Source organism: Squalius cephalus (genome assembly GCF_949319135.1).
Source record: "Squalius cephalus genome assembly, chromosome: 25".
In the NCBI taxonomy this organism is placed as follows: domain Eukaryota; kingdom Metazoa; phylum Chordata; class Actinopteri; order Cypriniformes; family Leuciscidae; genus Squalius; species Squalius cephalus.
In genome coordinates this window covers 15,156,235-15,183,653 of record NC_137146.1, presented here as the reverse complement: position 1 = coordinate 15,183,653, position 27,419 = coordinate 15,156,235, and the positions used below count along the sequence as shown (strand labels likewise).

General features: G+C 35.7%; 1 protein-coding gene across 1 annotated transcript in view; it reads right to left on the bottom strand.

The window, feature by feature from the left end:
* Positions 1-674: 674 nt before the first annotated feature.
* Positions 675-27,419, bottom strand: part of jph1a (junctophilin 1a) — a 35,701-nt gene continuing 8,956 nt past the window's right edge. The window contains exons 3-6 of the mRNA XM_079863905.1: positions 13,870-13,988; positions 3,356-4,044; positions 3,162-3,258; positions 675-801 (exon numbers count right to left, since the gene is read on the bottom strand). Coding sequence (XP_079720031.1) covers positions 3,178-3,258; positions 3,356-4,044; positions 13,870-13,988 — 889 coding nt within the window. The 3' untranslated portion in view covers positions 675-801; positions 3,162-3,177. The remainder of the gene's footprint in view (positions 802-3,161; positions 3,259-3,355; positions 4,045-13,869; positions 13,989-27,419) is intronic.

Below are 27,419 nucleotides of genomic sequence, written 5' to 3'. Positions count from 1 at the left end.
TGAAAGATTAAACTCTGTAAGTGTAAAAATAAATCATATTGCACATTTTTAATAAATAATAGAATATTTTCCCATTTTTCAAATAGTACCAATACTCGCACACACACAAAAAAAATTGGTAGTGATTTTTTTGCTTCGTATAATTCAAACACGGTGTTGGTTGAGGTGAACAAACATAAAGGAAAGAAAGAAAGGTACATGAAAACAAAAACTGAAACGTGATGAGTACAGTAGGGAGCTTCCGAGAAGAACGAAGGAGATGCTAGAAGAAACTGCAGTGGGTCAGTAAAGGGTGTAAGACGGGACGAGTGACGCTGGTGTACGCGTTCGGTTTCCTCTCACTGGAACGGACGCCCGCTGCAGCAAAGTCCCCTGAACGCATTCCTCTGGCACTCGGAGCACATCTCCCAGTTACACGTCAGATGGTAAATGAGTAAGGCAGCTGCTCTTGCCCATCATGTAAAAGTGCATCATCAAACATTTCCAGTTAAGTCTCTGCCAGAAGCCAGAGACCTATGGAGTGGCTGATATTAAGGCTTTCCATCAGCAGATATGAGTCACGTCACACTGCATTCTCTTCTTCTGTTTCCATTTTAATGGTAATTTTTCCCCCCGAAATATTTTCATCTCGTTTACCAGAGCCGCGTGACATTAGACCATGTCATTTTCAAGGATGATGCTCTCTGGATTTCAAACTCCCATATGTTGATTCTTCAGCTCTCTCTGCTCTCTGGAGACTGCCTGGTGCCGTTTGGATTTCAGAAAGGTCATTGACACAACTGTGTGGGTTGCCATCCAACACTAAAGGAATAAATGTTATACAGGGTTAAAAGTCACGATACATCCACAAAAATGAAGCTTGGGCGAGTTGTCACAGGGACTGTTGCAGTTATTTTGTATGTTGGCTTTAAACACATTTTTCAAAAATGTCTTTCTGTAAATTAGGATTTTTTTGTGTGAATTCCATCCTCCAAACTGCAATTTCAGTTTTAGTATGAATGTACAGGCTACGTTCACTGTGAAAAGTTGCTGCCTTAAATTTTTAAGGCGAGACGCTACAGGTGAATAGGGTAACATTTTTAACTAGCAGAAATGACCATGAAACTTTCCCAGTTGATTACCTACATTAAGATGAGAAAAAAATGTATTTAATGTTTAAATATGCAAATTAGGCAATATCTAATTAAATATGCACTCATTTGCATATATTTAAAAAAACGAAATCTGAGTATTGGATAACGCCAGGTTAAAAATATTTTTTTCATTGTGTTCACATATTAGATGGGAAAAAAAATTACAGAGGGATTTATGGATATCTACTTTTGTTATCCTGTAAATCAAAATATACTGTCAATATAGCCTTAAAAAAATTATTTTCGCCATGTTTTTTGGAATAAAATATTATATAAATCAGGCTAGGAATAATATATCTACAAATCTCTCTGTAAATGTCTTCATAATATAACTAGGTACAAGACTGGAAAGTTTGGTGTATATAGGTGCTACTGAAGTGGAGGTTTCGGACTTGGAGTATGAGAGAAAAGTCATTTTGAGAAAACGGGCTTTAAAGATTTATCATCAGCCAATGAGATTGCGCATTCAGCCCTTTTACTTTCACGATTGGTTGCTGATAAAAAGGAAATGACCATATTTGGATCCGACAGCATTGTACAGGAGAGAGAGAGCTTTCCAGCGGTGCATGTGATGACAGGGAGCAGACAGCGATCGCAGAGCAGCACGTTGATTAAGAACGCCAACTTTTGTTGAATTTATGAGAAATCTACAGACGCAAACAGACAAAGTGTAGTAAAATAAAGAACTAAATGTGTATTTCAGACTTTTTTTCACCACAAGTCTGAAAGAAGACATGTTATTGAAGACAAATATCCAAATTGACCAGTAAAAAACCCCCGATGTTTTTGCCTGCCGTGTCTCGCCTTAAAGGAGAACTCCGGTCAATTTTAACATTGAGCAAATTTTTTTGTACATTTGGAGTGCTGTCAATACAGAGAACAACGACAAAAATCGGTGTTGCCTACACCGCGTTATCCTCTTTTTAATATTTGCACCCTGTTGACTTCAATGGGGCACGTTTTAAACCTGCTTTTAGCCTCTTAACATCCTTGATGTGTCATTACAAGTGCACAGCCATTGTGAGTGATTCCTTCGGAGTGAACGCGGGTCAATCTGACTGCAGTAGATATGAAAGATATGAATAAAAATGATGTTTATTCAGCCAGCGCACATACCTGTATTTACATCCTGTTTTCGGTCGAAGTCCATAGTAATCGATTGTCGAGTTCATGCGTGTGATCATGGGTACTAAACCAATGCGCGTGAACTCGACAATCGATTACTATGGACTTCGACCGAAAACAGGATGTAAATACAGGTATGTGCGCTGGCTGAATAAACATCATTTTTATTCATATCTTTCATATCTACTGCAGTCAGATTGACCCGCGTTCACTCCGAAGGAATCACTCACAATGGCTGTGCACTTGTAATGACACATCAAGGATGTTAAGAGGCTAAAAGCAGGTTTAAAACGTGCCCCATTGAAGTCAACAGGGTGCAAATTTTAAAAAGAGGATAACGCGGTGTAGGCAACACCGATTTTTGTCGTTGTTCTCTGTATTGACAGCACTCCAAATGTACAAAAAAATGAGCTCAATGTTAAAATTTACCGGAGTTCTCCTTTAAGTATAATCAACTTGGATGTTTAAGTCATTTCAACTTAAATTACATTAAATTGACTTAAAAAATGAGTTGAATCTTGTATAATTACATTTATTTGATCAGTAATACAGTAAAAGCTGTAATATTGTGAAATATTAATACAATTTAAAATAATCACTTTCTATTTGATTATATTTTGAAATGTAATTTATTTCTGTGATGCAAAGTTGCATTTTCAGTGTCACACGATCCTTAAGAAATTCTTTTATGCTGATTTGGTGCTCAAGAAACATTTCTTATTATTATCAATGTTGAAAACACTTGTGCTGCTTTTTTTAAAAAAATTTTTATGGAAACTGTGATAAATTTTTTTTTATCAGGATTCTTTGATGAACAAAGTTAAAAAGAACAGCATTTAATTTAAATACAAATTTTACTGACTCCAACATTTTGAACTGCAGTGTATAAAGAAAAAAGCTTACCTTAAATGGTAGTGTTTCATGTCAGGAAATGGACAAAAATGATTGCCAATCCAATGTTCAAAAGCATAACCATTGCAACCAAAACTGAGTTAGGACCCTGGGTAAAAAAGACACATGATGTAACAATTACAGCACAATCCATAAAAAGACATCTATAAGTATAAACGAGACACTTAAAGTAGCCGATCACTTACAGATTCTTCCGCTAGTGTTTCATCTGCCATATCTATGCTGGCTTTCTTGGTATCAGCTAAGCTCTTTGGTTTAATGGACTCTTGTTTCCTGATCTTGGGCTCTGGTTTGGGAGTGGGTGTCCTGACCAGTTTGGGTGGCGGAGGCATCCTGGCCAGGCTAGACTGTGTCATCTCAGGCTCATCATCTTCTGGTTCTTCTGGTGGAGGCATCTTCGACATTGGCTTCACATAGTAACTGTGATAAGCAGCATGTAGCTGCCCATTACCTGTGCTCGCAGGTTTGGACGGGGGCATAAGGGTCTTGGGGGGTTTTGGTGGGGGCACTTCCTGTAACTTGATGGCCGGGACAAGAGGAGGGGCGGATACTTTGGTGATCTCTGCCACAATTGAGGCTCTCTCTTCTTTGCTTATCTTGCGAGCTACACTACTACTGTCCTTACTTATCTTTCGGGCTACGCTGCTGTTGTCTTTGCTTATCTTGCGGCTGACACTGGGGTTGGGTGCTTGGCTCTTCTGAGGAGAGTGAGGAGGTGACGGGTTTGGGCTCTGGGCAGGAGTGTGGGTTGGAGTCGTGCCGTGGCGATAGAAAGGGCTGCTAGAAGACTTCTCCTTCTCCTCCTCCTCTTTAGGTGCTTCCTCCTTAATCTCATCCACCGGCTCACTGAACTTTTGTTTGATGTAGTCAAGTCCTGTAAGTAAGGGATCAAATGTTGGAGAAAGTTAGGGATATTACAAACTAGAACAGGCAGCCAATACAGGTCAGAAAAATTAAAGAACAATCCAAAAGAGATTCAAGGATTCAATTCAAGTTAACCAGCATTTTGACAGCAAACTTCACTTCATTTTAGCCAAATTCTAGATCATAGATTAATGTGGCCCTGTTATGCTATTTTAAAGGTTCCTCATTTTGTTTTGGAGGTTTCATACAACAGGAAACATGCATCTAAGGTAAAAAATTTTTTAAAAAAATTAAATGTTTAGTTAGAAGATTCTGTCTCTCTAAACCCCTCCTTTACGTGAGGTTACTCTGCTCTGACTGATCAGATGGCCCAGTCTGTTGTGATTGGGCGGGTCAAAGTAGATGTTGTTTGTGGGCAGCCAATGAAAACCATAGGCTGGCATTATGCAAATTCGTTACAAACCTATGTAGGCATTTTTATATTCAGTAATATTCTTTAAAATGAGATACTAGTAACATGTTACAGCCATGGATATTCCAAATCATAGCAACCAAGCATCTCAGCTGGATTTTTTTTAATATTATTTTAAATTATTACACTGCATGAATGAAAGGTAATACTCTAAAAAGTGACTTGTTTTATATAACAATATACAGTATATAGTATTGTACTGTACTGCAAACTTCACACATTGTTGCCAAATCTTAGGTCATCAGGGGGCCATACATTTAAATTAAAATATATTGTATACATTTGTTTTATAATATATATATATATATATATATATATATATATATATATATATATATATATATAAAATCACGGCAGTGTTAATTTGTTTATATATATATATATATATATATATATATACACACACACACACACACATATAAACAAATTAACACTGCCTGATTTTCCCCTGTTTTGGAAAGCCGTGGAAATACTATAATGGATTTTTTCTTTTGCTATAGAGTAAATAGGAATACAAAAATTATATTTGCTGTGATCTCCCATTCACCACTATGGATGTTTACCCAACTATGCTGACTTCTGCTTCTGAGAACCCTGGCAATGTGAAAGGGTCCATGAACACCTTCTCAAGTCTATTCTGTAAAATAAAAGCCACTCTTTGTAATGTGTGCAAACCATTCTCAGATTCCCAACAAAATACTTGGTTCACTCTGCCAATGAAAACTCTTAGTGCATCTAGATCAATTAACTTAGAAGGTAACAGCAAAACTATGAATGACGCAACGCTGAGTTTGCATAATAGAGCTTTCCGGGAAAATCATACGGCTCGAACTAGCTTAAGCCCAAACAATTTAACTGCAGTTTAATTCACTTGACATCTCTGGCATTCATGATGACCAACTTCAAAGAGTGAGAGGGCATTCTTAATGTTTAAATGGCTTAAAGTATCTTCTGAACATAATTTCTCACAATAACTTGATAAGAGCTCATGCTTTATGGAGGGTCCATTCCGTTTCTTCCTGTCTGAACAGAACTTCTGTCACAAGTTCCTAGCATTGTCTGTGTTATTTACTGACCTAAAGGGACCATGGTAGTGCACTGCAAGCATAATTCACTCCCAAACAAACACGCCTGTTCTTCTGTCATTTACAGAAGACACTGATCTACTCATATGACCAGCTATTGACTAGCTGAAGTAGAAAACAGAATAAGTACTGTTAAAAAGTTAACAAAGTTAACTGTTCTTGATCATTAAACATAACATACTAATGAAAGAAAATACGTTTCTATCAACATTAAGACTGATTTTGATCATATGATGTCTCATGTTACACGCCTTTGTGTAGAGTGTTACTCCAACGGCAATAACTTAATCTTGTAGTTGCGGAGCAACTTAAAAATAAAGTCCACATAATGCTCTAAGATTGCTTTGATCTCTCTTTAATCCTCAAGCAAGACTCTGAAAGTGGCAGACTGCTACCCTGGGATGGCACAATAGTAAAATACTGTATTTTATATAAACAAAACAATAAATACAATGCACTAGAGCAATTTTAATAATCATTTAAATTCAAAATCATCTTAATAATACACCATGCATGACTATAAAATTAACAAACATCAAACTAGCGCACAGAACTACAATGACAACTGAAAAACACACAATAGGGCATTAGAAAAGTGATTCCCAAATATAGTTACATGCACACCAGAGCAAAATTATATTGTTTCGTTAAATCTATAAAAAATATATATATATATATATTTTTTTTAAAAGCAGTCAAAAGATTACAATTTAAACAGGTAAATAATAAATACATTTAAATAAATATTTTCAGTTATTTTTATAAAAATTAATCCAAAACAAGAGTGATATGAGAGGCAAATAAAATAAATACAAAATATTAATTTGTTCTCAGATGAAACAACAACATTTTCCAGGGCAACCACTGTTACAAGATGAAGATGAAGACAGACGAAAGCAGATTCAAAATATAAATGAGGTTTAATCCACAAGCAGGCGATAAAAGGTAACAGCGTGTGTATGTGTTACACACACACACACACACACACACACACACACACACACACACACACACACACACACAAACAACCACCGACAGAGAACTGAGGAGAAAACTGAACTTAAGTGCAGATTCAAACAAGATAATTAATCAAACACAGCTAAACCCAACAAACTAATAATCTGTGACCATAGAAACAAAGATGAAGCGGGAAAATCAAACAAAGGAACACGCAGGAACGAATGAAAACAAACTAAAAGTCCATGAAAACTGAAACTAACTGAACATAACTGTGACAGTACATCCCCCGCAGGGAACAGATTCTGAAGAGGGAGGGATGGTGGGGATTTGGAGGTGGCAAAGGGATGGTGACTGAAGGTGGCGAAGTAATGGTGACATATAGCATACTTTTTTAATGGTCGTGAAGTAAATTCAAATTCAATAGTACCTACACAAACAGTACGGGAGCTTGGACAAAGGAAACACTGCTGCAGGCAAAACTGTGTTACTTGAAGCAACGATAGGATTATATTCATAATCAGAATGCATAAACCAAATCAGTACAAATGCATTACAAGCATGTAGGGCTGAAAAATAAAAGGTGATTTCAAAGCAATCCCATAGGTTTATAAGAATAATATGTTTCTTTGTGTTGTCCACAGATGACGGCTATATAATGGATAATCCTGGCCATATTCCAGCACCATTAGACAGGCCTATGGGGAAGCACGGGCCGTTTAAATCCTTTGGAGCATTGCATCCTCGCCAGCCTTAAATTAGACCAAGCGTCAATAACAAGAGGTATTCATTTGATAGTTGACGGAACGGAAAGGCCTCATCTTCGGAGTTAAATGTGCTGTGCTGTGCTGGAGTTAAAAAATTGCCTTTGTGGATTAGATTATGGCATATGTGCGCTGTTATGATTTTTTTTTTTTTTCGTAATTAGTATTTTTGTCTTGTTTCCACCCCAAAAAATATCTAAACACCCTTCAAAGTAAATTCCAATCTTTTTTTTAGCACAATTGTATACCATAATAATTATTTATTTATTGAATTAAGCTTAAAACAAGCAAAAAATTTAAACAAATTTGGCCTTAAGGTAAGAAATATAAACTTAATTTAAGATATATTCTCTAAATACAAGTCTTATATAAATGTAACTTGTTTTAAGGATGCTTAGATGCTTATTTAAACAAGACAAAAACATTGCTTAAGAAATTATTTTTTATATTGTAACAAAGCAAAAAACAATTCTACTTACTAATTAAATAAAAACAATACTGAAAACTACCTTAAAAGAAGATCTCACAACAACATGATGAGACATCGAGATGTATAATGAGAACTGTCATGTTGCCAAGTGAAATTCAACTCCAAAAATAAGTGGTGGCAATAGAACCTCACGGCTCAAAATCAGCATAAGGCATTTGACAAAGATCCAAAGGCCTCTCTTATGACATGAGAAGGATTATGAAATCTTTTCACCCACAGTTAAGAGACACAACTCAATTACCTGATACTCAATTAAAGCGGTACCCTTGTTTTAACATGCATTATATCAAGACGCTACAACACAGCACAAACAAACCTAGGCATGCAATCAACCTTAAAGTTTTGTTTATTATCTACATGGTCCGGAATATTAATAGGCTCTCTATCCCAATAAAAGCAGCTATCTGTCTTGATGGGGCATGTGATGCAGGGCCCGGGGGCTTTTGAATTTATTAAGCACTTTATAAATTCATGCCAGTGGAGTCTTGTGTGTATTTAAGATTCATGCCATAATGTATTTCATAATGACAGACAACTGATGGAATAGTACTGACTGATTTATAGTGGATCTATGTATATTTATCTTTCACTGTAGCGACAGTAAAATAGATTCAATAGAACAATAGATGTTCCTTTCCTTCTCATAGAAATATACATTAATAAATTAAGTAAATTAAATACTATTAAATTAATACTATATATATTAATCGCGATTAATCGACTCTAAAATAAAAGTTTGTTTATATAATATGTGTTTATATATGCATATACAAATACACACACATTTATAATAGGGCTGTCAAACGATTAATCGCGATTAATCGCATCCAAAATAAAAGTTTGTTTTTACATAATATATGTGTGTGTACGGTGTATAATTATTTTCTATATATAAATACACACACATGCAAGTATATATTTAAGAAATATTTGCATGTATATACTGTGTATATATATTTATATTATATATCATTTATATTATATATAAATATTTTATATATAAATAACACATTTTTCTTAAATATATATGCATGTGTGTGTATTTATATATAGAAAATAATTATACTCCATACACACACATATATTATGTAAACACAAACTTTTATTTTGGATGCGATTAATCGCGATTAATCGTTTGACAGCCCTAATATATAATATATATATATATATATATATATATATATATATATATATATATATATTTATATATATATATATACACAAACATATATTATGTAAACAAACTTTTATTTTAGAATCGATTAATCGCGATTTGACGGCACTATAATTTATATATATATATTATATAATATGAGTTTGTTTTGTTTAAACAAGAAACAGTCGCAATTGTGAGATAAATAAATATATTTATAATCTATTTACTTTCTACATGTACTTGCCTTCTTTCATAATAATAATAATTATATATGTATACAATAATATTACTTGTCTTAATATATACATCAACATATCCATTATTTATTTATAATAATGTATGTCATAATCTGAGCCATCAAGTTTGTACTGGAACGGCATAAATAAAGAGGGAAAACGATTTGGGGGTCATAGGGTCAGGGAACCAGCTGGCCTCTGTGCACCTTGCATTGAAGAGATGGGCAATGATTTAAAGAGAGGTGGGAAGAGGAGGTGCAGTCAGGGTTCAAACGTCTGACTGAAGGAATGGACAGCTGCTCGCTGTCCTGCCATTCCAACTATCCCTCCGTTAGCTCCCTGTAAAGGACACACTTGCTCCAAATATAGCGCAATTAACGTCACTCTATAAACCTCGTTGGGTAGACCATTTCAAACGGGACCTAAAGACAACCGTGGCGACAGTGCAGAGTTTTTTTCTTGATGTGTTACAAAGGCATACATAACCTCTGCACTAATCTGCCATAAGCCAGAAATGTCAATTACGAGTGCTAGTGCTTACTCTTCTGAGCGGGATGTTTGAGAGCTAGTGGGAGAACAAGGCACCGCTGGGGATCAGGCGGATCAGGCCGGATCATCAGAAAGCCACTTTGTTTTCATACGACACTTCAAATTGAACACACACAACTGTGTACATCAGCAAAATTTTATAATATTGTGCAAAGTTGCTGCATTCCTTGGCAATGTTTTTGAAAGAAGTCACTTCTGCTCACTAAGGCTACTTTTATTTTATTGAAAAAAGTAATATTGTGAAATATTAAGAAAAGAACCATTTTCTATGTGAATATATTTTAAAATTTAACTTATTCCTGTGATGCAAAGCTGAATTTTCAGTATCATTACTCCAGTATTCAGTGTCACATGATCGTCGAAATCATTCTAATATTCTGATTTGCTGCTCAAGAAATATTTCTTATTATTATCCATGCTGAAAACAGTTGTGCTGCTTAATATTTTTGTGGAAACCGTGATGCATTCTTTTCCAACATTCTTTGATGAATAGAAAGTCCACAACAACAGCATTTATTTGAAATATAAATCTTTTGTAAAATTATAAATGTCTTCTTTACTGTTACTTTTGATTCTAGCTGAATAAAAGTATTAATTTCTTTCAAAAAAAAAAATAAAGTCATCTAACTGACCCCAAATTTTGATGCATATGTAACTATTTATTCATCATATCGCTGTATTTATACATCATCACCAATAACACTTTGTACCCTTACCGATAGTAAAATCACTATGTATGTACAGCTGTTTATGTCTTATAGATACATCTAAAAGCAAAATCTAATCAGCAACAAGCAAATCTATATTACATGGTACTATTTGACATTATATTTGTAAAAGGTACAATCAATCATGGCTGATAAGACAATAATGACCTCTGATGTTAACAAGAAACCTACTTTAAAACTGAAATATAAAGAAGAGCAATACAGTGTTTGACGTTGCACTGACAGTGTTGTTTAACTGGATGCAGTGTTGGTTCAAGCAGACTCTGTGCGTATTTAATACTTGGAAAGAAGATGAATGACATGGGGAAATGTTTGTGAAGCCTAAGCAACACAAATGAACAAACAGAACCAGGAAATGCCCAGGAATGTCTAATTAACATAGAAACATATGGGCAGCATATTGCATATCAGTTCTGTTAAAGAAACCTCACTTACATAAATACACAGAGTTCTACCACTTGCACTCATGAAATGTGAATGTTTGGTTAGTTTTAGCATGCAGGGTATGTACTGAAAACTTATCATATTAAATAAACACATGGCAGTTATGACCTCAAGTGTGTTAGTCATTAAATCTAGTGGCACTTATTAGAGGCTCATTAACAAATTATATCCTCCCTTGGATTAATCAACTATCAGAAGCACTACTATCAAAATAAACCTGTCTATTTGAATGAATCTAGTTTGACACATCGGGTTTACAGTGAACTGAATTCTATTCATCAACAAAAATGTATTTTCAAATGTAAATATATTACATAAACTACCAGTTTTGCTAGTCAGTAGTTTTTGTTAAAGATATTCTGCAAGGATGCAATAAATAATCAAAAGTGACAGTATAACATTTACTGTTCTTTTGAACTTTTTATTAATCAAAAATACTGAAAAGAATGTATCACGGTTTCCACGAACATATTAAGCATGTTTTTTGAGCAGCAAATAAGCATATTAGAATGATTTCTGAAGGATCATGTGACACTGAAGACTGGAGTAATGATGCTGAAAATTCAGCTTTGCATCACAGGAATAAATTACATTTTAAAATATCTTAAAATAGAAAACAGCTGTTTTAAAATAGTTTTTATTGTGTTTTTTATTAAATAAATACAGCTTCTGTGAGCAGAAGAGACTTCTGCACTGAAAGAGTGTACTTATTTTCAATAGACACAATCTAATGTTACAAATTCTTACAAAACCAGTTTGGCTTCATCTCTGAACAAGCCGGAATAAGGTGGTGTTTCTAACAATCTTTTTCTAACAATACGGTGGTGTTTCTGTAATGTGTGTGCGGGTGTGTAAATGTATTGTAATGTACAATGTAAAGCGACCTTGAGCTACGGAAAGGCGCTATATATATAAAAAAATAATAATAATCTGGCATTAGATTTCACAAAATAAATTTTGTGGTTTAATGACAAAAAGGCGGTAAATAAGGTCACTCAGAGAGTAAAAATAACTGGTAGAACAAAAAGTAAGCTCTGAGCAACAACAGTTCTCCCGAAACAGCTCAGTTTAATTAAGATATTATCTCCCTAACAGCGCTCGCAAAGATTTCCCGGTACCTGCAAGACATGACTCATTTGCTCAGTCACATCCAGTCCAACATGAGCGTCTCCTCTTGAAGGTGATTTCCAGTTATAGATCTGCAGAAATGTATATACCAGCCCCCCCCCCTTGTGAGTTTGACCTTTCTCCCTTGACCTCCCTGTGCTCAGCTGGCAGGAGTTTATGTGTTTGTGTGGGGTTTGCTTCTGAAAACTGAGAAGTGTTTCTGGGACCTTTTCCATGAGAGGTGAGCGGCACAATAGAGCTGTAATTTGACATGCCCACTTCTTATCTGAATCCGCTTACTGATAGCAATGTGCCGTACGCACGACACACTCAACAAGCCTTGCATTCCTCATCCGGAGAACATTCTCGGTTTGATGTGGACCACATTCTTTGGCTGCTGTCTGAAATATTTCTAAAGGGAACTAGAACAATCACTGATCACAGTCTACTAATATTAGTGCTCTGTAATGTTGAGTAATACACTTTATTTGTTTTGATTAGGACTGCCAATGTAGGAGGCTCATTAATGATGTCGTGATTCATTAATGATGTTAATGATTACTGAAGTATTTTCTTTCTTAGCAAGACATCTCTTGAAGAAGTTCCAAAAGATTAGACTTTATTGAACAAAACAACAAAGCCGAGTTGCTAATCATCTATTACCTAAAAAGTGTGTTTTTGTGTTCTTTCCCAGGGTTTAACCCATCCTATTTGTTTGCCACAATTAATTATCAGACCTTCTGACTTCTTTTTAATGGTGGGATCCAGCCAACTAGTCTATTTTTAAAAAGGAACATTTAATCCCATTCATCAAGAAAGTGTACATTACATGTAAACAGAATAGAACAGCTTGATTAATGAGTGTACCATTCAGTGATTGATGGATATTTTCTTCACTGTATTTCATTCTGTGTATCAATGCTGAGATGAGACGAGGCATACAGTATAGTGAGGTATAGTTTTTAGTATAAAATCTACTAAAACTAGATTTTTCTGGTTTATTTCAGGCTATATGTTTGATATTAATATACTATCATGATAAAAAATCATATAAAAAACACATAATGCTAATAATGATCCACTACCACATTAAAATTTGAATTATATTTGAATCTACAAGTGCAAAGTTTAAAGGGACATAATTGAGGAAAACACATTCCTGTAGCCTCAAACAGTTGATCTGTATTTATATTTCATTTATAATTTTAATAAATGTTTACTATTATAGTATAAAATCCCATATCATATATTAAAAATATTATAAATTATATAAAATGTGGACGAAAACAGTATGACTCGCGTCATCTGATATTTGTTGTGATATCTGATATTTCTCGGAGCAACCATCTGCATGTTTCATGAACATTATGAAATTAAATCATGTTTAAGAGGCAAATAAAGGTCAATACTTTCAGATCTGTCAGGTGTTCTAATAATTTTGGCCACCACTGTATATTAAAAATAGATTAGAGTACATTAACACATGACAGCCAATATTTACATATTAATGCTTTGATAAATGTCAATCATAACAGAGGTCAGAAATCTTAAAGGTACAGTAGCAAAAAAGCCTGATTAGCTCTCAGGGTCAGAGAAATATGTCATTTCACTGTCAAAAAAAAATTGATCAACTTGATAACCCAGGGAAAAGCATTCATGTCTTTGTACTCTTTTGTTTCTACCCTCAACAGAGCTCCACTGAGCTAGTTTCATGTGGAGAGAAAGTATCTATTGCGAGGTTTTAATTACAGGTGTTTGGTTATAATCTGGTGACTTTCATCATGGGTATTTATTTATTTGCAGGGTGTGTGTGGGAAAGTAAAACACTTCTTCTGTATAAACTGTACCTGGTTGATGGAAGCTTGGAGATAATTCATAAGCCACAGCTCTGGCTAAGTCGGATTCTTGACATCCTGCAAGTGCGGCCTGGTCTGCTGCTTCACTCTTAGTCCTTGCGTGGGACGTCCTGTAACCACAAAAGTTAATGGCATACATCATTTTCTGGCATATATACATGCATATGTGTGTATTATACAAAAAAAAAAAAAAAAAAAAAAAAAAAAAAATATATATATATATATATATATACACACAGTACACACACACATATATAATGTAAACACAAACTTTTATTTTGGATGCGATAAATCGTTGCCCAGCACTAATATGTATATGTATACACACATATATACCCACACACTCTTACAAATGAGTCTTTACTTTTCTGAATGCTTAACTTTTTGGAACTTCATGTCCCCTAAATTTCAATCTATTCAATCAATCAACTCAATCTATTAACTTGAAAATTCATTTTCATAAGTATATTGTCTTTTTGATTGTTTTGCTGTAAAAAGTGTGCTTATGCTATGTATATTTGAAATCCTGAAATATGCACAAACATATATTTAATACATTAAACACATACAGTACATACTGTTTAAAGTGTATGTGAGTGAGCATTTCTTTGACTGAGTGGTTTGCTGAATGCTTGTGTTTGGGTTATTGAAACATAGATGCATTATCTTTTGTACTGTGACCTGCCTTTATCTGTGTATAGAGAGAGAGGGAGGCAGAGGGAGGTTGTGTGTACGTGCACATGTGTGCACACATGTATCTGTGTGTATGGAGGGTAGAGGATTCCTGTGCCTAAATAGTACTATGGGGTGTGCTGATCCCCCTGTTTTTGTCAAATCCAAATCCTGCTTTTACAAATGGACAGGGACAAAGCATTTAATCTGGTCAGAGGGCACAGACCACAGGAACACATCCCTCTTACTCAGCACACAACAGACATAGAACACTAAGACCTGTACTCCAATAAATAAACTATTCTACTAAATAAACAGATATAATATTATATTTTATATATAATGAGGAAATCATATATTAGTATTTTAATATACTATATTTTTATAGTGTGTATATGTCTATATACTGTATACAGTACTGTGCAAAAGTCTTAGGCACATTAGTATTTTCACCAAAAACAAAAAGGTTTTAAGCCAGGTATTTATATATTTTGCTATAGTGTGTCAGTAGGAAATATTCCTTTTGCCATTAATTGTAATAATCCAGTGAGATTTTTGTATGCACAAGAAGTGTGACAACAGCCAGTGGTCCACACAGAGATCTGATCTCACCATCATCAAGTCTGGCCCAAATGCAAAGGAGATCTGTGGCAACGTCTCCAAGACGCTTGAAGAAACCTGCCTAAGAGTAGAAATGTGCTTTTGCAGACTTTTGCACAGTATTGTATACACAAACACACACACACAAACACACACACACACACACACATACACACACATATATATATATATATATATATATATATATATATATATATATATATATATATATATATATATATATATATATATATATACAGGGCCTAAAATGAACACTCGCCAAGTGCCAAATGTTAGTAAAAATTGGTGTTGGCGAGTATATTATGAAACGGTGCCAATCGCCAGTTGGCTCGCAACAATATTATGAGTTCTAAAAATGCAAATTTGTGAGAACGTGAACAAACGTGAACGGCGCTCAAGACAGTTGATGGGGCAGTCCTGCATTCGCACAAAAGTTTAAACCTTCCCAATTTAAATATACAAGCTCAAGAAGACACAAAATGGAACTAAATTTGTTACTCAAATGCTGTGTGGGAAGTTTTCTGTGCGCAAACATCCAAAATGCGCACCCAGAAATCCACTTCTCACTGGCAGTGTGCGGATACTGAATTGAGCTCTCTTTCACGTCTTCTTGCGCTTGAACGGAAATATTCAAGCAAAATTATCTCAAAATGCCCATCTTGGCTATAGTTTCCTTGTAAACAGTCAGTTGTGCCTTAACTAACGTAAACAGTTGAGAAATAAAACGCAAGTGTGACAGTATATTCATTGGATCTGTGCATTAGCTCTTAAAGTGTCAGTCAGACTAATATTCCTGCTACTGTCTGTGTTTTTAATGCTAATCAAACAAAAAAAAAACAAAGAACAATCACTCATTGCTCTTGTCTGAATAACTTTTGTAACTTTAATCTATATTTCACTACTGGTAAAAAATATTTATGGCTGGTAAATTTTCTTAAGTCACTGACCCTGTATCTATATTAGTATTTCAATATTTCTAATTTTCTAATTGTTAAAATGTTAATAAAATTAATATTATTACCAATAAAAATCGTATCTTATATCTGTATATGCTTGGCTGGGACATGCCTGAGGAAGTTACCAAGAGGACAATGTTCATTGAACAGCATGTGACGTTATTGAGATTTGAAACTAGTGGAAACACACAAGATTACGAGGGTCTTTTTCTTAAGAGCAAAAGTCTCCATATGTCTCGAGGCGAAATAATCATGAACACAGGAAATTATCATACTAGCACACATAACAAGTAGCCTAAAAGTTTATGTTGTGTTGGGATCATGATAGGCTTGGCCTCCGGACGGCTTTAATGAAGCCCGCATCATGCTGAAACACAAGCTTAGTTATCAAGAGGTGACCTGCTTCTCAAATCCCTTCAAAACCCCCAACGTGCTGCAACACACACTGTTTTCATCTTCTCACAGACAGGCCAGATTGAGTCTGTGCAGCGTATGCATTAGGCATTAGGGATTTTTCCCCGTCGGTTCAGAGCTATTACTATAACTATTACGCAACCCCAGCATCAAAAGCACAAAATAAACTCTCTAAAATGCAGGGGATTAGTCCAACTTGATGCTTCAGTAAGAACTACCTCCAAAATATGAGTCAAGTCAAGATTCACCAGCAGAATAGGATGTCTGACTCTGAAATAAATAGCTAAGTGTTCTGCATAGAAACAAAAGCTTTTAGTTCTCTATAATATCAATCAGTTTCTTCCTGTGACCATGATGGATTGAGATGTTTACGGCTTTGTTAAACCCTTCTTAGACAAAATGGTGGTCTGTTTTAATCATTAACCTTATTTCAAATGCAAGAGGCCAGATGCTTTGGGATAGTCTGGCCACCAGTGCAAAAATAGCTTATCATTGGGGGACAAAGAGGTGCTTTCTGCCCAGATTCCGATTCTGACACATGTCGACCTCTATTTCCGATCATCACATAATAACGATCATTGTAGAGTCCTCATGTAGACAGTGTGAAGCATGCAAAGCAAGTGATAAAGTGTGAGGGAGTTCTAGACGCATCTATTTGGGGTATGAGACAGACCGTGGGGTTATGGAGGCCCCCACTGACAGAATGTTTAACCTCACGGCCCTTAATAAGCAAATCCATAACGCTTTATTATAAATAAATACACCACGCAAGCTGTGTCAAATCTGTTTTAAAATTATTCACAGTAAAACCTCAATGAAGTAATACTGTACACTACTGTTCAAAAGTTTGAGGTCAGTAAGATTTATTTTTTGAAAGAAATTAATACTTTTATTCACATGATGCATTAAATTGATCAAAAGTGAAAGTATAAACATTTGTAGAGTTACAAAAAATAAACGATGTTCTTGTGAATTTTCTATTCAAAGAACCTTAAAAAAATGTAATGAGGTTAAAAATACAAAAATATTGAGCAGCACAACTGTTTTCAATATTGATAATAAGAAATGTTTCTTGAAATGGATCATGTGACACTGAAGGCTGGAGTAATGATGCGGAAAATTCAGCTTGCATCACAGGAATAAATTGCATTTTTAAATAGAAAATAGATATTTTAAATTATGAAAATATTTGACAATATTACTGTTTTTAGATCAAATAAATGTAGCATCAGTGAGCATAAGAGACTACATTAAAAAATATTTTTAGTGGAGTCCAAAAGTCTGACACCACTATTTCATATTTATTAAAGAATAAATTTTTTTTTTTAAAAACCCCCATCAACATGAATTGAAAAATTAATATGAATTTCAGAATATTTTGGTATTTGGTATACACTTAATAATCTCAAATCTTTCTATTTTATTTTTTATTACTAATGTTTTCATTTAATTTAAAAAAACATTATTATTTTTATATTTTTATTCCCAATTTGCAATGTGGTCTCAGAGACTCGACTGTACAACAGCATGCGAAGCATTATAGAATGAGAGAATAACAATTACAAATCCCTCTCTATTTCATATTCTCCCTCTATTCAAATCCCACCAGTTTCTGTGTGTACCTACTTCAAGACCTCTGGGTATTTAAAACCTCGGTATGCATCTCTGCACCCCTCTAATTTTAATGGTGCACTTGAATTTCACCCCCTCTTTGTGACCTCCTTTCAGGCCAGGGCCGGGACAAATGTGCCTGCGGGATTGGCTGGTCGTCCCTCAGGCCATTGGCCCACATTGAGACGAGCTAACATGGCTGATCAGAAACCAGTTTTGCCAGTTTTCATATAAGGATTAAGATGAGGGCTGTGGTACCACAGGATGCCTCCTGATCACAGCAAAAGGTTCATTTCCACCCGGAGCTATTTGCGGAATCTACATTTACTAACACTGTTTTGCAGTGAGCCGGTGCTGGCAATTGGTACAGTATGTGCCTGCCTCTCTCTCTCTCTCTCTCTCTCTCTCAGTGACCTTCTCCCTCCCACATTTTCTCAGTTATACAGGAGATATTTGCATTTTATTCAACAAGCCAAAATCTGCCCCCTAAGATGCTTACGTGGTACATAGACATAAATCAAACTCTGGGTCTCAGTTATGAGTCATAATAAAGACCAGCGTATTATGCATTTGAATAACTAATAAAGAGGTTTATATCACTTTGAATAACAAATCCCTTTAGGCTATGAAAAGGGCTGATGAAGCACTGGATAAACATTATCTAAAAGGGATAGATCACACAAACAGAAAAATCAATGAATTATTTACACCCTCATGTTGTTTCAAACCTTTATGACTTTCTTTCCTCCATGAAACACAAAATCTTGTTGCACAAGTCTTTTCCATACAGTTCATTGATTGATAATAGCCCCATAAAAGTAGCATAAATACACGTTTAAATGTATGTGTGGTCAATATGTTTTTTTGAAAGACATTATAAAAATACAATGAAATGCAGCAAGGGTGCATTAAATTGATCAAAAGTGACATGTTACAAATTATTTCTATTTCAAATAAATGCAGTTGTTTTTAACTTTCTATTCATCAAAGAATCCTGAAAGAAGCATAATGGTTTCAACAAAAATATTAAGAAGCACAACTGTTTTTCAACATTCATAATGATGTCAAATCTTTCTTGAGCAGTAAATCAGCATATTAGAATGATTTCTGAAGGATCATGTGACACTGAAGATTGGAGTAATGATGCTAAAAATTCAGCTTTGCCATCAGAGGAATAAAATAACATTTTGAAATCGAAACTCAGCAAGTAGAAAACAGATCAATGTCAACATTTTAAATTGTAATAATATGCTGTTTTGATCAAATAACTGCAGCCTTGGTGAGTATAAGATACATATAAAAAATACTGACCCCAAACTTCTGAACAGTAGTGTATATGATTTTGGATAATAGTATGCAAAATCTTCTCAAGTCACTTGAAAACTTTGTGTGATAAGAGAGAGAATAAGATCATTTGTGTGAGAATAATGTTCTATGGTTCTTATTCACTGAGAACCACTGAAACCAAATCATTGAGTAATTAAAGGTATAGCGGAGGATTTTCTTTTTCCGGGTGGATCATCAAGCCTATTGGTCCTCCTAAGTGTCAATCATTCTGGTGATATGTTTACGTAAGGCCGTTGTACGTGCTCGTGCACACGATTCACACGATGAAGTGCACTCAAAACACAGGTTGGGCTTCCCACTGATGCCTCAGTCGCGAAGTTTCTACTTGACAGGTAAAGTTTGGCATGCTATTTGGAGAAATCCATTTAAAATCACTGCTAGTAAAAGTTAATGTAAGCTATGATTAGCTCGTGCATGCTCTCTCGTGCACACGTTTAATAGGCGTTTCCTCTCGGGAGCAGGTAGAAGCTTTTCCATGTCAAGGAAAGTACCCAAGTGCAGATTCTTCAGAAAGATTCTTATTTTGTTGTCCGCAGAAAAATAAAAGCATATAAAATAAAGTGTTCAAAAACGACCTGAGCGTAAATGATGAGACCAAATGATTTTGAAACTATATTACAATACTGGTAGTTTAAAAACGCATTAAGCACATACGTAGACTGAGTGGAATACACTTCAGATAATCAGTCAGATGTTGAAATGTAGTGTTTAGCATGCTTAAAATTGTATACAATTAGCACAATGCTTTTACATACATGAAGTGTCTGATGCCGGACTCCCAGTGGGAATGTGGAATTATGCTGACATAATTAATGGCTTGCTAAAATAAACAACAAAACATAATCATTTATCCAAGCTGTGTTGATTTGAAAATGAGTTGAGGAACAAAATGGTATGTGGAACAACCTACATAAACAATGATGACAAGAATACAGCCACTGTAAACTTGAAGATATTAATGCTTTGGCTTACTGATTAATGAGCATATAAGCACATTTAATCTAGAAAAAGATCTACAGCAACACAAAAACAGATCCTAATATTTATCTAGTACAAAATGAGAGAAGACTGTCAGAATGAGATAAATGAGGCTGATGGGAGACTTGGTGTAGGATGCTTTGTTGGGCAAAAATAAGGCAAAACAGTGGGATCTCATCCAAAAGAATTGCATATTCCACCTCATCCAATTTATCACTCCAATGTCGTTAATAAAGAATGTTTTACGACATGGCTGAAATTAGAAATGAATCCTGGTTGTCTGATGCAGGCAAGTTCAGGTTAGTGAGATGTTCAACACGTACATATCCCAAAAAGTCTAAAGAGGCAACATCTCTTCAGCATCCATTACCAAACCATAGACAGATGCTTGGCAGGGAAAATAGTCAAAATCAGCTTTGATTAAATAGAAAATACCCAGTGCATGGGCATTTCTGTCTGGATTAGCTCTTTAATCTCTTTTTGACATACTTACTTTGAGTGGCAGTCATTGACGATTTAAAGTATTCCAGATATCACCAGCTCACAATAACCCTGGATACTTGTGCTTGAGTGAGTTTCAGTGTGACATCAAATCCAAAAAGGCCACATAAGACATCCTATTTGAGATTTTTTCTCATTGCAAACTTCAGCTGATTCTTTGCATGTTCTAGTAACATCAGAAAGTGGAAGTAGCCTATATGTCTTTTATTATTCTCAACAGTTTATAGTGACATCTGCAGAATCTTTAGAACATACTGCCTTGAACAAATATTCCATCCATCCATCTATTATCCTTTATTAGGTCACGGGGGCTGGAGCCTAACCCAGCGTCTTGGGTCAGAGGCGGGTAAACAACATGAAAGGATGGCCAGCCCATTGCAGGGCCCAACAAATATTGAATATTGAACAAACATTCACATGCTAAAATTAAAATGAACTGCATGGCAGATCTCAGATCAGTGTGAAAAGTATTACTTTTATTCCTCATTGGCTGATGTCCTGAGTTAACCCGAGGCATTTCAGTATAACGCTTCGCTAAATACACCCACTAAAGTGAGCATTATATGATCTCCTGCTTAAAAAGCCCATGAAATCACTTGACAAAATAATAGTCTTTCGTTTCGACACAGCTATGCATGGGCTACGTATACTATGGGAATAGGAATAGTATAGGAATAGCAGAGCATACTATGTCTGCAAATAATAATAATAATACATTTATTTATAAAGCGCCTTTCCCATATACATACTTTGCACAGAATGCAAATTTCCTGTAAGTACAGAATTACCCAAATGACCTACTACACTAGCCAAAATGAACAGGAAGTAATTTAAGCCGCAACATTAATATATTTCTTTTATCTTGACTGATTATTTGGTTGGAGTATACCAGATTTTTTTTACACAAAATTAAATAAAATGGCAAAATAACTTGCTGAGTCAAACATGACACCAATGCAGCATACTGTTTAAAAGTCTGTTGTGACTGGCTACTGTTTCACTTCATCCTTAAAAGAATAGTAGGCAGTATGGAGTATATACTGTGCAGTAAATATTTCTTTCTGAACATGATTTGCAAAGATCCAAAGAACTCTCTGAGAAGGTACTTTTTTGAATAAGTACTCTGTCATTAAAAAGTACATTCTATATAGTATGAATGCAATCCGGTTGTAGTACATTAGCCATGTTGTCATTGTAATGTGAGTGACCTACATTGTCAGTTCTTCTGCCATTCACAAATCCTCTCCCATGGGCCATGGCCTCAAGGGATAGTAAAGTGATGGTGCAAGGATGGCGTACTTGGTTTTTTGAATGGGTTTCAAACACAGTATTGCAAAACAATCAGTTGTCAAAATAGGCATTAAACCCTGAGTTAAACTTTAAAACACTGCATAGTCTTAACTGTATCAATTAAATATACATTGAATCTTATAAAAATACTAAAGTTATTCAGTCAAGAGCAGTGAGTGATTTTGTCTTAGTCTTTCGTTTAACATTAACGACACAGACAATAGCAGGTATTTGCATTAGGCTTTAAAGGGATAGTTCATTTAAAAATGAAAATTAGCCCATGATTTACTCACCCTGAAGCCATCCTAGGTGTATATGTGTATAGGTGAACTTAACGCACAACGTAATGATGAACGCGGTTGCCCAGCCGCTGTTTGAACCGCGAGAGGGGTCTAAGCTTACGCTACTCCTACATCCTACGTCATGCATCGTCAAGGGTTAGGCTACTCTTTTGGCGTAAGTCGACTTGCGTACGGCCGTCTGCCGGAAGTTTTAAATATGGATATTTTTCTTACACGAATGCATCGCTTCACTTCAGAAGGCGTTTATTAACCCACCAGAGCCGTGTCGAGCACTTTTATCATGGATGGATGCGCTTTGATGGACTTCCAAAAATATATACCCATTGACTCCCATTATATAGCTTGGAAGAGCCAGGACATTTTAAAATATAATTCCGATTGTATTCGTCTGAAAGAAGAATGTCATATACACCCAGGATGACTTCAGGGTGAGTAAATCAAGGGCTAATTTTCATTTTTGAGTGAACTATACCCTTTAAGACCGAATGCACGGATCTAATATAATGACACGCAAGCGATTTCTTTCCCAACTGTTTATTCACTTAAGACATAACCTACTGCCTTTATGTAAATACTCGCCAAGACGGAAATGTTTACATATTTTTGTGTGTGTTTGATCGTTTAGGTGTGCGCGACTGAAACCCCAAGTATACTTTGTTCATCCGTGTTCAACTATGTCTCACAGCGCACACACAGAAAGCATGTGGGGATCAATCTTTTTCGCAGTTTAATGCGCTTCTTAAAATAAAGCATGTCCTGCTGTAGACTGCATTTTACGACAGTCATGTTACATGATTTGACTTATTTGGACGTTAAGTTTAGGTTAAGGAGGGGCGAAAGTACGCCGCTTCATAGGAAAGGAACGGCATGCGGCACAATGATCATTTTATCTTGATTATCACAATTTCATAATCATTGGAAGCCAATGCGTCACCACACATGAAAGACACATAATATAATTTGACCAGTCAGCACAGCCATCGAGTAGACAGTCATTGCTGTATTTTAACATTATTACGAGGACATAAAAGGTCACGATCTCTACGATTTCGCTTGAAATATAGTTCATGAACGTCTTCAAGATCGATTATGATATAAAATCTTCAGATCTCCCACCTCTAAGCTACAGATATTTACTAAAAGCCACAAATCATTTTGATCAAGTCAAGTCATTTTGATTTCATGCCATCTTTAATCCTGAGAATATATCAATGATTATCAAAGATTACATTGTCCACCTATTTTGATGTTCATTTAATTAGCGAACCTCCTATATATCTGCCATTTTATAACAAAAGCTTGCAACATTTGCATTCTGTTTTTATCTTGTGATCAGCACACAGTGGTCACATTGCCATCGCTTTCTAATTTTTGCTCTTTATTAAATTAATGAATTAAATAAACAGGAAGTAGGAGCGAACCATCTGCCTCCCTCACAGTAACGCTTCTACTGCAGAAAAAGCAGTGCATGGCTGACAGGATGCGGTCGCCATGGCAACGCTACAGCACTCTGGCAGGTGCTTCTACACATCATCTGGCCCTGTGTTAACAAATAGCAAGAGCTTTACAAACCAAGCGAAATAAAGACTTTACGGCTGTAGAGCACGTACAGGATCACATATACTCACTTAACACTCTTTGCGCACAGACAAACACACATCTTCCAGCAGTGTGGGATATGACATGTCGGGCATTCAAGCGAAAGCATTGTGAGCTTAAACACACACACTCGGGTACGTTGTTGAGAAACTTGATGTCTGTTGTACAGCGTTCATAGCACCCTGTTAGAGGAAAGGTCACATCGCCTGGCAACAGAATGCAACGAGCTCCAGCTGCAATTTTAATTAGGGCAAAACCGTTTCCTGGCCTCTGCTTCCTCTCCTTCCATTCACAGGCGTGCGGTCGATACAAGCAGGTGAAGTGGACACATCTTACACCTCACTGCTTTGATTCACATGCAAACAAATCCATATGGCCTTACCGAACAACTCCAGAAAACATCTTTCATTTCAATCTATAGGTGAAAGGGGAAGAGGACAGTTTGCTTCTTAATACTATTAGTATTATCTTAATTATATTAAGTCTTAATACTAGTATGTTGTTTACTTGTCCAATATCGGTATGTATAATATTGATTCTTAATCCATATGCACTGTAGAAAATGTATGATTTAAAATATATATATATATATATAAACATGCACTGCTGTTAAAAAGTTTGGGGTCCGTAAGATTTATTTTTAAGAAATTAATATTTTTAATCAGAAAGGATGCCTTAAACTGATCATAAGTGACAGAAAAGAAATGTATAAATGTTACAAAACAACTTTTGAACTTTCTATTCATCAACAAATCCTGAGAAAATGTATCACGGTTTCCACAAAAATATTAAGAAGCATAAATGTTTTCAACATGGATAATAATAAGATATGTTTCTTGAGCAGTAAATCAGCATATTAGAATGATTTCTGAAGATCATGTGACACTGAAGACTGGATTACTAACATTATATAAATACAAAAGAAATCTTGAATACAATTATTTTTTTTTTTTTACATTTTCTTGCCCCTTTGGACACTTGATTTGTCTTTAAAGGGGACATATCATGCTAAATCCACTTTTTTAGCCCTTAAATGCATTTTGTTGTATATTTGGAGTGTTTAGAAGTACAGAAAAGTTGAAATTATTCTCTTCAGGTGCTTCGTTGATATCTTTATATTCTGTTTTGGTCATATTTTTCAACCTGTTCCGATTTTTCTGTTATCTATGACGTTTTGTGAACTATTACGTCACAGTATTTGCAGCGGAACTGCCAAATAAGGACATTGACTTCCAGCCCAACACTTCGAGCAATCCGACATTTTTATTTCTCGCTGCAATTTTGTAGTCCAAGCTAAAGGATGCAGAAGTTACGAGAGGGTAAGTTAAAATGTTCGGTTGTTGGATGTAGTAACCCACACGCTTCATTACACCGTCTAATCTAGATGAACTGACAGGATGCATGTTTAACTGAAAGAATGAGCAGAGAGAGAGACCTGGTCGCGCGCACGCACTCTCTCTCTCTTTGGAGCCAGGCGAAAATGTAAACAAGACACCGTCTCCAAACTAGACGCCGTCTTGCTCTCTCTCCCTCACACATATTAATCAAAATAAATCGACACGGTGGTAAAAGTTCGGAACACCAAAGTTTCATGTGTAAATACAGTAACACACCATTGCGATACATCCATATGAAGACGTTGTTCTGCAGGTTCGTCGTCTTCATTTTCATCTCGCTCCGGCTCCGACTCTGGCTTGAACATGTAAGGCTGGCTGGACAAGTCTTCCGTTGTTGACATTTTGTTAATAACGTGTGAATAAAAAGTTTCTGTGCCGCTAGATAATCGTATCTCTGCTATCAAACTACAAAAATGGCCGAACGGGGTGGAGTTGAACCGAGTGTCACCTGGAGAGGGGGCGGGGTATGAAGTGTCTCAATTGTATTTAAAGAGACCGCACCAAAACGAGTTGCTCTCAGACGCACATCAGAAAAGGGGTAGAAAAGGGGCCTGTGGAGCTATAATAATGAGGAATTCAGACCCAAGCATTGCAGTTCCGCTTTATATAGACTACAAATGTATGATTTATATGTAAAAAGGAACGATTTAAAAGCATGATATGTCTCCTTTAAGGTTACATTTGTATGGTTTATATTTTAAAATATTTTTTTTTATCATTTATATTTTTATCTTTATAACAGCTTATTACACAATTTGCTTCTCAAATAAATATATCTCGTTTAAAGGACGGCAAAATATTTTCACTGCCACGCAAAGAGTAAGAAATTCCATGTTTCGCAGTGTGGCACTGTGCCGATTATTATATTCATATTGGGTCATATAAAGTTCAATAAGCTCTACGATAAGCACACAGGATTTAAAATCTCCTGAATGATCTAATGAGCTTAGAAAAAGGTGGTGGCATTAAAGGTGTAGCACAGGAAGTGAAGACAGATACAGTGGGATTAATATACAGGCAGAGATTGCGAAGGTTTAATGGATACAAACAAAAACAAAAATCTTTGACACAGCGGTGTTCTGTCCAGAGGTGCGGATCAGGGCAGTTTTACATGCCAATTCAGTGCCGTTCCTAATATTTACTGTACACAGAGATCTTTCTGTTATTAATACCATGTGATGCTACAAAAGGGAGGGTGAGGATGGAGAGGCCGCATGATAAAGCTGGCAGATGTTTTGTCTGACAGTGAGACACTAATCTTGGCGTTAAACACGATTGCTAATATCAATCACTACAGCTGTGGATTATTACATATTAACATAAATTATGCAAGTGTTTCAATAATCACATTTCGCTTCAATTTGACTGACATTCTACTTATCCAGCAATGGACTTGCCACACTACAAACTAATCATGGCGGCATTCTGAGAGAAATTGAGATGTAATCGAGCATGCTTTCCATTTTCACCACAGCTATAATTTATGTGTCCTCATTCCAGAATGTATTAATTAAAAATACGATGGCTGCGTCTATCAGTCTTTTTATGTGTTGCTCATATTAAGCTCTAATAAGGGGACTTGTTGGGAGTTCGGCATCAGCACGTTTAATTTTAGTGGTTGCGCTGTGCTGGAGGGTAGGGTGGCTCTCACGTGGGCCTGCGTTGAGCTGGATGTGGACAGGCTCCTCACTCATAACCTGTCAACATGAAGTAATCCCTCACTGCAGTTCTGCCACAGCGATATACAGATCGGAGGGATTGGGCGAAGCAGGTAACGGACAGCTTCGTCAACCAATCAGAGTCTGTTCTTTCCTGTAAGTGGATTTTTTCACACACTGTAAAACACTCTGTGC